Genomic DNA, 14049 nt, shown 5'->3' with positions numbered 1-14049 from the left:
CTAATATCACTCCCCTTTTAATGGCTAAAATTTCATAACTAAGGAATTCAATCCAAAATCTACAGATTACTTTCTAGGTGTCTTCCCTTTATTCTTCAGAGGGCTCTTTTTTTCTTTGCCTTCTATTGATATTTTCTTGTGGACAAGTGTTAGAAAGCTGAGAATAGACTATTTTCTCCTTAGAAGCCAGCTTTTGTTATGTTACCTTCTCCTTGAATGGGTTAGGTATAATGGTAATCACCTTTATAAATATTTTTCTTTTTAGCACCTCAAAGACAAGTTTTGGAATTTCATTTTCTACAAGTTCATTTTCATTTTTGGTGTGCTGAATGTCCAGACAGTGGAAGAAGTGGTCATGTGGTGCCTCTGGTTTGCTGGACTGGTATTTCTGCATCTGATGGTTCAGCTCTGCAAGGACCGGTTTGAATATGTGAGTTTTTAGCCAAGCTCTTTTCCTGCTTAGGCACACATTTGCCAGGTCTGAATTGTGTAATATGAATGAGCCATGACACGCATGTGCAGGATAGCTCTCCCAGGGAAGGCTCCTGGATCAGGTACCTCCTACCTGTTTCTTGAGGAACTTTCTGCAGCAGCCAAGGAATGCAGGAGCAGTGTCCCCTAGGGAGGTTTCCTTCCCCTCCCCAGTAATGTTGCATTACAGCCCACGTGAGGTCAAATCACCTACACAAACTGTTTTTGATCACAGCGCAAGGAAACCTTAATATATAAACCGAAAAAAAGCTGGTCTCTTCCAGATGTTTTCTGTTCTAATCTCCTTCCTTTTTTCCCCCTTCTTACTCTGGTTCTTGGAGCCCTTCTTTCTGACTAGCCTCCGTTGTTTCCACCCTGGGCCAGGACTGAATTAGCTCTCTTGGCTTCCCTGGTCCCTGGAGAAGTGAACCTTTTCTGTCTGGGTACAAGATCTGCCTCTTGGCTTCAGAGTTGTGTGGGTGAATCTTCATTTGTTAGTAGTCCCGAACTAATCTCGTGGCTCCCCAGTAAATGGACGCCTACAATCCTGCCCCTCCGTTAAACCCACTCCACAGCCCTGCTTGCCCCTTTCTTTACCCAGTCCTCATGGACCATGGTGGTCCTTGCATGTCTGTGTGAGTTAATCTCAGTTCCAAAGCCTTTAGCTGTTTCATAATTCAACCCCCATCCCAGGACATGGACAGGCGCTTCTAACCTCCCCGACTGGTTTGGTATCTACACCTTCCTGCTTAGGAGTCACAGCTCCAGGCGTTCCTTTCCAAGCTGTATACTGTTACCATAGCATTATGATAGTAGTCAGTCTGCACCTGGATTACACTTCAGTTGTCCTAGCCGTGAACAGGCTAGGAATGTCCTCTCAAGTGAATTTGAGGGATTAGGGCTAGAACAAGATTGTGAAAGAACACAACAGAATGTGGTGCTGCCCTATTGAAGTTGAGTCCTGTTGAAGCTAGAAGAGAGAATTACATTCCTTTGGCAAATTGTTTCTAGAGACTTATAATCCCACTGGTAGGAGGATCCTTGAGAATTTGAGATGCAAATATAATGTATATTGTTATATTCCGTAAATTAAATGATAAAGATCTCAAAATATCAGCTCATACTCATATTTAGGTTGGTTGGAGAATTTTGACCATCTGGTAATGGGATACTTTTCTGTGCTTCCATTTGGCCGTGCGGCTACGCACAGACCTCCAAGCAAAGACACCAAGGTTAATCTTGAGTTTAATTAACACTGCCATGCTTAGTCAGGTTTAATTAACACTGCCATGCTGAAGAATGAGCTTCCTTCTCCTGTTTTGCATTTTTAGCTTTCCTTTTCTCCCACCACACCGATGAGTAGCCATGGTCGAGTTCTGTCTCTACTGATTGCTATGCTGCTTTCCTGCTGTGGATTAGCAGTTGTCTGTTGTGTCACAGGCTACACCCATGGGATGCACACATTGGCTTTCATGGCTGCAGAGGTAAGATGCAGAGACGGGCTTTTGCTCTGATTATGTTCCTATGTATTTTCAAGGAAGCTAGATGATTATTGACAGATTATTTTCACCCACGATGGATATCTGGTCTTCATTTTAACAAGCATTTTTTGAGTTCCTTTGTTTGAGGTTGGGTATTGGTACTGATTGCTTTTACATATGTTATTTCACGTAATCCTTGCTACAACATAATAAAAAGCACAGTTGACCCTTGAACAACGTGAGTTTGAACTGTGTGGGTCCACTTATACATGGATATTTTTCAGTAGTAAATTCTACAGTACTACATGGTCCCTGGTTGGTTGAATCCACAGATGCGAAGGAACTGGATATGGAGGCCCGACTATAAATTATATGGGGATGAACTCCCATATTGCCCAAGGGTCAACTGTAATTATTTTTGCCGACATTTATATAGTGCTTACTATATGCTGGGGATTGTTCTAAATACCTTACATATATTGACTCATTTTATTACTCCTGTATATTAATGGGGAAATGGGCATGGAGGGTGAAGTGAATTGCTTAAAGTTCCAAAGTGGCAAAAGTAGCACAATCCAAGTTCTGTGACTTCCAAGTGGGAAGGGTTTTCTCCTTAAGATATTGTAAACAATGATTGGTAACAATTAGTAGGGAAATATCCTGTAATTGGTTATTTTAGATAGGCCATAAATTAAGATTTTATAGAATAATACAATATATATGCAAACAATTCATTGTTTTGAAAGAATAATCTGAGATATTCATGTATATTTTAAAATTTACTTTTAAACCCTTTCTGAAAATACTAATTTCTGTTCAATAGAAATCAAATTTTTTGTATGTTCTTTATATTCAGTGGCTATATTTGCTTTTTTCCTCAGGCCAAAGGCAAAATACTTTTATCTTGTCCATAATTGCTATTATTAATGGAAAAAATGAAATAATAGATATCTAATATCAATATCAGTAGATAGCTAATATCAAAACACTAAGTTTGAACTACTAATTGGGAATTGTTAGAATAGGGTTAAAATTTATTTTGCTTAATAGCATTCATTTCAGAGTATAATATAGTAGTGTAACAAAAATAAGGAAAGAACATTTAAGTACTTAATAAAAACATTTGCAATCCTAGTTGAATACTTTCTGTATGTGAAAGGTATACAAATGTAAAAAAAATGTTTAAAATTTTATTTACTCTGACATTAATTAGTTTGCTTTAGATATATTTTACTGTAAATCACCATTTGAATGATACTGGGTTTTCCTTTTTTGTTTCTCTAACTTTTAATTAGTATTAGGCCAAAGTTTGAAAAAAGGTATACCTAAAATTAAAGACATTTAAAATAGGTCTGTTGGGTCATAGGGCATATTTTTATTTTAGCTCATTAATTTTTTTAAGATAATTTATGTTACAGATTTGATATTTTTAACTAAATCATATTTTTATGTTTATATCTCTTCTATGTAAAATATTTTCCATTTGTAAACGGGAGTTTCCTGATCTCAAACGTAAAGAATGTTAACAGTTTTATTCTGCTAGATTAAGAAGAAATTTTTCTTAGTATCAGTTTCTTTAATACAGAATACTATGAGGGTCTTATTTTGTTATTGATTTCCTTCATCTGTTTTCTTCTGTGTGGGTGAAGGGGGAGCAGAAAGCATTATATAGAGAGCAGGGATTCATATCTAGGATAGTAGTACCTAAGCTGTACCTTGGGTATAGGGTCACCAAGTATTCAGACACCCTCTTAGGATAATCAATTATGGTGACTTAATGCAGTATAAAATATAAGTGATTGTCAAACTCAATGACCTCAAGATTGTAGAAGGCATGCCCAGGAGATGGACAGGTGTAATTGGTTGCCACCTATTAACAGGAAAAGGCTCAATAAAAGTTGTTTCTAGGTCGTGAAAATATTCCATGGAAATTTGAAGCACATGAAATAAAATGGTTGGTAACTTGCTTTTTTTTTCTTTCAGTTTTAATGAGATATAATTGACATACAGCACTGTATAAGTTTAAGGTGTACAGCATAATGACTTGACTTACATTTGTTGTGAAATGATTACCACGATAAGTATCATCGCATATTCATACCCCCAAAAATGTTTTTTACCCTGTGATGGAAACTCTTAGGATTTACTCTCTTCACATTTGGAATACACCATACAGCACGGTTAACTCTAGTCATCATGTTGTACATTACATCCCCAGGACTTATTTATCTTATAACTGGTACCTTGTGACTACCCTCCTCCAAGTCCCCCACCTCCAACCTGATTTTTAATTGATCTGAGAACTTTTATCACTTTGTAAAAGTAAGTTTGGTCTGAGCAATCCTAAATTTTACTAAAAAGAAAAAAATCTCTCTTTTTTTAAATAGTCTCTTCTTGTGACAGTGAGGACTGCTCATGTGATTTTACGGTGAGTAGAAATATGGGAGGGTGGTGATGGAGGTCTACTCATACAGTTGATTTTAAGATACAACATGTAAAAAATTTATAAAAATGTGACTGTAGTATATCATGTTTAAAACAAATTCAATTATAACAGTAAATCATTAACATGATTCTTCTCTATTCACTGCAGATATGTAATTCACCTCTGGGACCTCAACCACGAAGGAACGTGGGAAGGAAAGGGAACGTATGTCTATTACACAGATTTTGTCATGGAGCTCACTCTGTTGTCCCTGGACCTCATGCATCACATTCACATGTTGGTAAGTTTCCCAGAAGGAGCTCTAACAGACAGCTAAGTTTTTTAGAATCAGGAACCCTGTTTAGTACAGGGTTTAACAGGTGAAACATTTGTGGCTGACCCACTTAAAGACTGTAAAAACGATGCAGCTGTTCCCCTCCCCTTTTTTTTTTTTTTTGGCCAACGGGTACAAAGCAGTGTGGAATGAGTTTGGTGCCCAGCTCAGGAGGTGTTTGCTGTCTAGGAGACGTAGGTGACTCTGCTGACCAAGTCAGTAGATAATTGTTTTAGCATGAAATTAAGGGAATTCCTCTCCTCATAGTTTCTGTGGCTTCTAATATTTAACAGTTACTTTGTAGGTGGTAAAGGGAATTCCCACAGTGTTAGCTACTTCATGGATTCATAAATTTTCTATCTTTATAATTAAAAACAAAGTCTTTATTCTTAATTCCTCCTACTTCATTGTTTACATTTTACTTTGGTGTGCAAGAAATCACCATGCTGAAAACCTGCTTCATTGGTTTAGCACTTCAGTGATCTGTGAATGCCGAGAATCAACATATTTGGTGGGCAATTTATTTAAATTGTAAGCCTATCAGAGTAGCATTTAAAAATTTTTGGATTAAACACAGCGCATTTCTGTAAGTCTACTTTTTAAAAGTAACTTTCAAAACATACTTTAAAAAAAAACGCCCCCCCAAACAAATATCCAGAGATAACTGTTGACATTTTGTTGTGTTTACTGCTTGTTTATATATTCAGATCCATACATTCATCAATGGAGATTGTGTATTGGGCATATAGTTTAGGCTTTTTGTAGCTAGTATATTATGTACATCTTCCTATGCTAGCAACAATTCTTCTAAATCATTTTAATAACTTTAAGATAAAACTTCCACGACATAGAGGTACGATGATTTAATTGAAATATACCATACAGCACTGTTAAAACTATAGTCATCATGTTGTACGTTCTGTCCCCACTACGTATTTATCTTATAACTGGAAGTTTGTACCTTTTAACCACCTTCCTCCTATTCCCCCACCCCCAGCCATTGAACAACCTGCTCCCATAATAGAATATTTAGATTGTATTCAGTTGTTTGCTACTTCACATCTTTGCGTACCTTTTTTTGGTCACATATTAGTTTTTTTAAAGTACTTTTATCCTTTTTTCACTTAAATATTATTTTCCCATGTAATTAATCTTCAAAATGTTATATATAAAATATAATAATAGGATGTAATTATATTTTATAATAAATATAATGAGTATATAATGTTACATTATATGAGTTTACAGTATAATTATTCCCCTACTGGGCATTGTGTCCGTTTCCTGATTTTCTGTTTTATAATTGCATAGAGGGGCATCATTTTGCATAAAGCTTTAAAATTTCTGATTAGTTCCTCAGGAAAGATTGCTGGTGATGGAATGACTAGGCCAAAGAGCATGTACATTGTTCAGGGTAGTGAGAGAGATATGTGTATTTGCTTTCTGAATGACTGCTCCAAGTCACCTTCGCCCACAATTCAGACCTTCTGTTGCATACCTCACTCTCAGCAGTATCAAGTTCACATTCACTTTTATTGTATATTTTATTCTTTTTCCCTCTTGTTAAGTTATTTGGCAACATCTGGTTATCCATGGCCAGCTTGGTCATCTTTATGCAGCTGCGTTACCTGTTTCATGAGGTACAACGTCGAATCCGCCGGCACAAGAACTATTTGCGAGTGGTTGGAAACATGGAAGCCAGGTAAGTAAGCACAAGTTGACGTTGCTCATGTTGACTCATTTGAGATCTTTAATAATAACAGATCCCAGATTATACGAGAACCTGCTTTTGTAAACTGTTAGCGGAATGGTGAAGAGTATAGTCTCTGGAGTCAGACTGCCTGGGTTTGAATCCCCACTTAGTTGCCGTGTGATTTTGGGCAATTTACTTACCTCTCTGTGCCTCAGTTGCTTAAGTCTAGGGATGATAGCAGAACCTTCTTCCTGGAACTGTTGGGAGGATTCAATGGGATAATGAATGTAATATTACTTAGAACAGTACTGGGTACATAGTATGTACTCAGTAAAGATTAGGTTCTTTTATTAGGTCATTATTTTTATCATCATTATTATTAAATGGATGTTTCCTTGGACTTCTGCCCTTTTCTTCCTTATGCATGCGTGCTCACACACACATACTCTCTCTCATACTCTTAACCTCAGTGGAGGAGGTACTCACTTGCCATCCTGAGGCTAAACCAAGCCTGAAAGTGTGAGATCAATGGGTATCCTTTTTGTGTCCAAGGGAACAGTTTGGCTCTCTGAGGGGTCTTAACTCCTCTGATTTACCCAGAAACGTTCGCTTAAGTCATCACTAACAGGAGCCATTGTTAAGACAGAGTCAGTTTCTGTGTATAGATTTCTTGCTCTTTGGTGGGCTATGAAGAGAATGCAGGTGTAATGTTTCTCGTGGGTGGAGATTTTTTACTGAACACGATTCCTCTGTAACTGTGCTGTTAAAGGTGAAGTCTCTGAAGTAAGCGGTGCTCAGTATTTGTGTGTGGAATTGACGGAGATACCTGCCAGGTGCACTTTGTTTTTTACAGGTTTGCGGTTGCAACCCCAGAGGAGCTGGCTGTCAACAACGATGACTGTGCCATCTGCTGGGACTCCATGCAGGCTGCGAGGAAACTGCCCTGTGGACATCTTTTCCACAAGTAGGAGCTTCGCAAAGGGCCGCATGGGACTGGTGTTCCGTCCGGGGGCACGTGGGTGCTTTTTGTGCGGGGCTTAAGACCAGCCTTAGCCAAGGAGTGGGGACGTTCCCTCAGACTGGCCGTGGTGCTGGTACTGAGTGGGATGGGGAGCCTGGGTGTGTCTTCCTTAGTCCTCAGCCTCTTCCCTACACGGCAGGACTGTTCCCCACTCACAGGTTGCCATCTTAGTTTCTGGGTGTGTTAGCTCTCTTCATATTCCTTGTCCATTTAAGTTCTGAGATATAGCAGATACGCCTGTAAGACTTAAAGGGGTGGGGGGATCCTTGCTTTCTAACAGCTTATTCCCTATTCTTACCCTGGTGAGAATATATATCTTGGCATTTTGCACATGCCCTAAGGCAACATAAAAAAACACACCAGGGAAGTGTGCTGAGATGGGGATCAGACGAGAAGCACTAAGCAGTCCAGAACTGTGGCTGTGTTATCAGGAATTAGAAGATGGGATCTTCTGCAAACCTTCACGACTGGACTAGATCTGTGTGTGGTGCAGGCTGTTCCGTTCCCAGGGAGTCCTGTTGTCTCTGTGTTGCAGTCCTCACTGCCTTACATTATTCATTTTTAGAGATCTCACAGAAACTGTGTCTGTTTAACCTAAATCATTCTGTTTATAGATTGGATGTTTTTGGTGTTGATGGACCTTGAGGTATCTTTTGGCCTTTTGTATCTGTGGTCAATTTTGCATATTGAGAAAGTTATAATCTTTACATCTTTAATCTTCCTTTCCTTATTTTATATTCCCAAATAGTTTTTCTTCTCCTTTTTAATATTACAAGGGCTTTGGAGCTGGAGTGTCAGTAGCTCAACACATTTATTGATTTTTTTTTTTTTTTTTTTTTTTTTAATGTGCTGGGTGCTGTGTTGGGTTCTGGGGAATAAAATTAAAATGACAGATGTGGTCTTTGCTTTCACGAAGCTTTCAGCCTAATGGAGGAGACCGACATGAATTAACCACGCGCGTTTATGAGCCTGTAATGATGAATTGAGATAAGTGCTCTAAAGAAAAGGAACGCGGTCCTTGAGAGCTTGTAGCAAAGGAACCTGACTCCCACCTGGAGAAAGTGACTCTTGTTGATGAGTAGGAGTTAAGTCAGCAGAAGATGGGATCAGGTGGAAGAGCATTTGAGACAGAGGGAACATTTCTGTAGCAGGAGGGAGTGTGGTGTATCCAAGGAATTAAAGAGAACCCCTGTGGCTGGAGCTCAGGATGTCAGAGGAGGAGTGGTGTTTGCTGAGGCAGGAGAAGCAGGCATGAGTGGCCCTGCAGGGGCTTGAGGGCCACTGACGGGGTTAAAGTGGGGGCTCGGGGTCAGGGATGCAGTTGGAAAAGATCGGGACTAGTTAGTAAGGGCTGCAGTGGTTCGGGTGTGTGCTGAGAGGAGTGTGGATTGGTGTGGTGGAAGTGGAGCTGGAGGAGGGTGGACAGACGTGAGAAGGGTGAGGAAGCACGTGGTGCTAGATTGGCTGTGGGAAAACGAGGAATATGAGGCGTTGGGGATTCTCCTAGTTTTGCACCTGTGCTACTGGATCGATAGTGGTGCTGATTGATGAGGTTGGAAGACCAGAGAATTCACACACATTTCTGAAAAAACTTTCAGGTAGTTCCTAAGGAGCTTGGAGACAGTTTGGAAGACTAACTCAAAAGAGAGTGTATTTCACCCCAGAAGAAATGGTTTCAATCACATGATTAGATTAATTTTAGGATTTAATGTTTTTGGTTGAGGCAAAATTCACATGACATACAATTAACCATCTTAAAGTATACAATTCAGTGGCATTTAGTGCAGTCACAGTGTGGTGCAGGCCACTGCTCTTCTCTAGTTTTGAAACTTTTTCATCACTCCAGAGTAGTGCCTCATACTCATTAAAATAAATCACTACCCATTCCTCCCTCCCCATGTTACCTGGCAGTCACTAATCTGCTTTCTGTCTCTATGGATTTGCCTGTTCTGGACAGTTCATGTGAAGGAAACCATATAATATGTGACTTTTTTGTGACTGGCTTCTTTTACTGAGCATAAAGTTTTCAAAGTCATCCAAGTTGTAGCACGTATCAGTACGTCATTTCTTTTTATGGCTGAATTTAAATTTTTTTAAATAATAAACAATTTGTTTATCCATTCTTCCATTGATGGACATTTGGGTTATTTCCACTTTTTAAAAGCTATTGCAAATAGTGCTGCTATAAACATTTGTGAACGGGTATCCATTTGAGTACCTGATTTTCTTTTAGGTATATACTTAGGAGTGGAATTGCTGAGTCACAGGGTAATTCTATGTTTAACTTCTTGAAGAACCACCAGACTTAGCCACAGCAGCTGCACCATTTTATATCCCATCAACAACGTACGAGGGTTCCAATTTCTTCACATCCTCACCAATACTTATTACTTTCTGTTTTTCTTATTATAGCCATCCTAGTTGGTGGGAAGCGGTGTTTCATTATGGTGGGTTTTTTATTTTTATTTTTTAAAAATTATTTATTTTTGGCTGCGTTGGGTCTTTGTTGCTGCGCGTGGGCTTTCTCTAGTTGCGGCGAGTGGGGGCTTCTCTTCGTTGTGGTGCGTGGGCTTCTCATTGCGGTGGCTTCTCTTGTTGTGGAGCACGGGCTCTAGACGCGCAGGCTTCAGTAGTTGTGGCGCACGGGCTTTGTTGCTCCGCGGCATGTGGGATCTTCCCGGACCAGGGCTCGAACCCGTGTCCCTTGCATTGGCAGGTGGATTCTTAACCACTGTGCCACCAGGGAAGCCCTATGGTGGGTTTTTTAAAACGATAATTCTCAAATGTTATGCTTTTATTGTGGTAAAAAAATACATACATAACATAAAATTTAGCTTTTAACCATTTTTAAGTGTGCAGTTCAGTGGCATTAAGTACATTCACATTGTTGTGCAACCTTCACCACCATCCATTTCCAGAACTTTTTCATCTTCTGAAACTGAAACTCTGTACCCATATAACACTAACTCCTCAATCTCCCCTTTTCCCCAGCCCTTGGCAGCTACATTCTATTTTCCGACTCTATGAATTTGACTGCTATCACACAGTAGCACATCATACAATATTTGTCCTTTTATGTCTGGCTATTTCACTTAGTATAATGTCTTCAAGGTCCAGCCATGTTGTAGCATGTGTCAGAATTTCATTCCTTTATAAAGCTGAAAAATATTCCATTGTGTGTATATATCACGTTTTGTTTATCCATTCCTCTGTTGATGGACACTTGGGTGGTTTCTACCTTGTGGCTATCGTGAATAATACTGCTGCGAACGTGGGTGTACAAATTTCTTTTCAAGACCTTGCTTTCAATTCTTTTGGGTATATACCCAGAGGTGGAATTGCTGGATCATATGGTAATTCTATGTTTAATTTTTTGAGGAACCATCATATGGTTTTCCATAGTGAGTACACCATTTTACATTTTACACTAGATAATAGCCATCCTGAGGTGTAAAATGGTTTCTCATTGTGGTTTTGATTTGCATTTCTTTAATGACCAGTAATGCTGATCATTTTTTCACATGCTTGTTGGCCATTTGTGTATCATCTTTGGAGAATATCTGTTCAAGCCAAATTATCCTATTTTAATTGGGTTGTCTTTCTGTTGATGAGTTGTAAGAGTTCTTTATGTATTCTGGATACTAAACCCTTATCAGATGTATGATTTGCAAATATTTTCTCCCATTCTGTAATGTCCTTTCACTTTTTTCTTGGTAATGTCTTCTGATGCACACATGTTTTAAATTTTTAATGAAATCCAGTTTACCTATTCTTTCTTTGGTAGCTCATACTTTCAGTGTCAAATCTAAATCCATTGCCAAAGCTGGGGTCATGATAGTTTTTTCTAATAGGTTTATGGTGTTAGCTCTTACATTTAGGTCATTGATCCATTTTGAGTTAAATTTTGTACATGAAGTGAGGGTAAGGGTCCAACTTCATTATTTTGCTTGTGGCTGTCCAGTTGTCCCAGCACCATCTGTTGAAGAATCTATTTTTTTCCCCATTGAATGGTCTTGGCATCCTTGGCAAAATCATTTGGCCATAGACGTTTGAGTTTATTTCTGGACTCTCAATTCTGTTCCATTGGTCTATATGTCTATCTTTATTCCAGTACTATGCTGTTTTGATTACTGTAGCTTCGTAGTAAGTTGAAATTGGGAAATGGTGCATCTTCCAACTTTTTCTTTTTTTATATTGTTTTGGTTATTTGGGGCTCTTTGCAATTCTATATGAATTTGAGGAGCCGCTTTTCCATTTCTGCAAAAAAGGCCATTGAAATTGAATAGGGATCACATTGAATCTGTAGATTACTTTGGGGGAAGATTGCTATCTTAACAATATTGTTTTCCAGTTCATGAACATGGGATTCCTTTCCTTTTATGCAGGTCTTCTTTAATTTCTTTCAGCAATCTTTTATAGTTTTTAGTGTCAAGTCTTTCATCTCCTTGGTTACATTTATTCCTAGGCATTTTATTCTTTTGGATACTATTGTACATGGAATTGTTTTCTTAATTTCTATTTTGGATTGTTCATTGCTGGTGTATAGAAACATAACTGATTTTTCATGTTGCTCTTTTACTGTGCTGCTTTACTGAATTTGTTTATTAGTTTTATGGTAGTTTTTTTTGTGTGTGTGTATTGTTTAGGGTTTGTGTTGCTTAGGAATTTGTCCATTTTATCTGTATTATCTAATTTGTTGGAGTACAATTATTTCTAGTATTCTGTTATAATCCTTTAAATTTCTGTAAGGTTGGTAGTATTAGTCACACTTTCATTTCTGATTTTAGTTATTTATATCTTCTCTCTTTTCTTAGTCCAGCTAAAATTTGTCAGTTTAGCTTTGATGTTTTCAAAGAACCAACTTTTGGTTTCATTGATTTGCTCTATTGTTTTTCTATTCTCTATTTCATTTATTGCTGCTTGAATCTTTATTATTTGCTTCCTCCTTTTGGCTTTGGGTTTCATTTGCTCTTTTTCTAGTTCCATAAGTTGTAAAGTTAGGTTGTCGTTTTGAAATCTTTTTTCTTTTTAGGCGTTTTTGGCTATAAATTTGCCTCTGAGCATTGCTTTTGCTGTATCTCATTAAGTTTTGGTATGTTGTGCTTTTGCTTCTGTTTTCTTTTGTCTCAAAATATTTTCTAACTGCCCAAGTGATTTTCTCTTGACCTAGTGGTTGTTTAAGAGTTAGGATTTAATTTTTAAAACACCTGTCTGCCTGGGGTTGAGTGAGCAAACAGTTGTTAGGATCTCTTCTTGGTTTGCTTTACTTTATAGCTTTGGTTAATAGATTGGGGCAGGATTGTATGATGATAATCTATGACAGATTCATTTGCCGTAAAGCTAAATGTCTAGATTTCAACAGATTATAGCTAGATAATTTGTTGCTGTAGAAGATGTCTTTGCAAGATTTCAGAGTCCAGTAAATATTTACTTACATTGAAGTGTCATACTTAGACGGAGAAGAAAGAATCCTTCAATAGAACATTATTATAGTTATATAGAAATACAGCTGTTTTCTCTGAAGTGTGGTTTCTTTAGCTGTGGAAGTTTGACATTTTTTTTTTTTCTTCTTTCAAGGAAGGCAACTATATCTGACCAGTTGTACTCACTTGGAGTTTTTAGGCTATTGTACGTAATGTGGGAAGTTTTTGCAGAATATGAAGTAAAATTAGATTTGCTTATGAAAAGTGTGTCACAGGTAGCATTATTGGAAGGCAAGGATTTTACACATTTTGGTAGTCTCCCACAAGGCTGATTTTACTAGAGGTGTGATTTAAGGGTGTTCATTAAGGGGAAATGAACTTTAAAAAATATAATCATTTATTTGGCTAATAGTTACATGATCACAAACAGGAATTATAGGTACTTTATTGTTTCAAAATGTGATAGAGTTGAATGTACACATTCATTATTTTGGAACATTACTGTCATACATTCTTCCAGCAGAGAGATAGTAAGAAGTAGCTTCATCTTGGCCTCTGGGAAAGTTTTGGTACTTAAGTACCATTTGGTTGCTAGAGACTCTGAGGATCATCACAGTTTGGTGAGGTTCTCCTGTGTAACCTTATATGTGCACATGTTCCCAGATATTAAAAAAGAAAAGACACAGAGGAAGTGAGCATTTTTATTCAGTGCCTCGTTGAACTCTTAGAAGAAAGCTAATATATTATTATGGAATGGAAGGCCTCTTGAAATCTTAGGAGAAAGATAAGTATTATTATAAATTGGGAAGGTACCTTGGAGATCACTTCATCCAACCTTCTCATTTTTTTTTTTTTTTTTAGTATACTTCCTTTAATGGGCAGCACAAGTATTTATTGAGAGACTACCTTAAATAGGGCATTATCATCACCTGAAAAAGGGCACAAGAAGCTTTTCAGCCTGGTTGGGAAAGCAGAATACAAATATAAGAGGGTTGAAGAAGTTGGGATTATGGATGTAAGGTTGTAGGTACTCTGGGTGAAGACAGAAGTAAGGCTCTGGGGGGATGTGATGCTTGATGAAAAAGTGGATGGGAGGTCTTAGCAAATAAGAGGCGAGCTGGAAGGAGAGGAGCTTTAGTTGGAGAGTGAGATCTTTGAAGTCGTGATTTTGAAGAGAAGGCCAAGGTTAGTGGAGGCTAAA

The 14049-nt window shown here is 38.0% G+C and overlaps 1 protein-coding gene across 1 annotated transcript in view; it reads left to right on the top strand.

Annotated features, from left to right (window-relative positions):
• The window catches only part of AMFR (autocrine motility factor receptor), a 38954-nt gene that overhangs the window by 10530 nt on the left and 14375 nt on the right, over positions 1-14049 (top strand). The window contains exons 3-8 of the mRNA XM_057533923.1: positions 266-430; positions 1803-1955; positions 4340-4380; positions 4546-4678; positions 6280-6413; positions 7258-7368. Of these exons, the coding sequence (XP_057389906.1) occupies positions 266-430; positions 1803-1955; positions 4340-4380; positions 4546-4678; positions 6280-6413; positions 7258-7368 (737 nt within the window). The remainder of the gene's footprint in view (positions 1-265; positions 431-1802; positions 1956-4339; positions 4381-4545; positions 4679-6279; positions 6414-7257; positions 7369-14049) is intronic.

Source organism: Balaenoptera acutorostrata, chromosome 19 (assembly GCF_949987535.1).
Source record: "Balaenoptera acutorostrata chromosome 19, mBalAcu1.1, whole genome shotgun sequence".
Lineage (NCBI taxonomy): Eukaryota > Metazoa > Chordata > Mammalia > Artiodactyla > Balaenopteridae > Balaenoptera > Balaenoptera acutorostrata.
The sequence above is the reverse complement of the archived record's forward strand: the minus strand, read 5'-3'. Positions and strand labels throughout refer to the sequence as shown.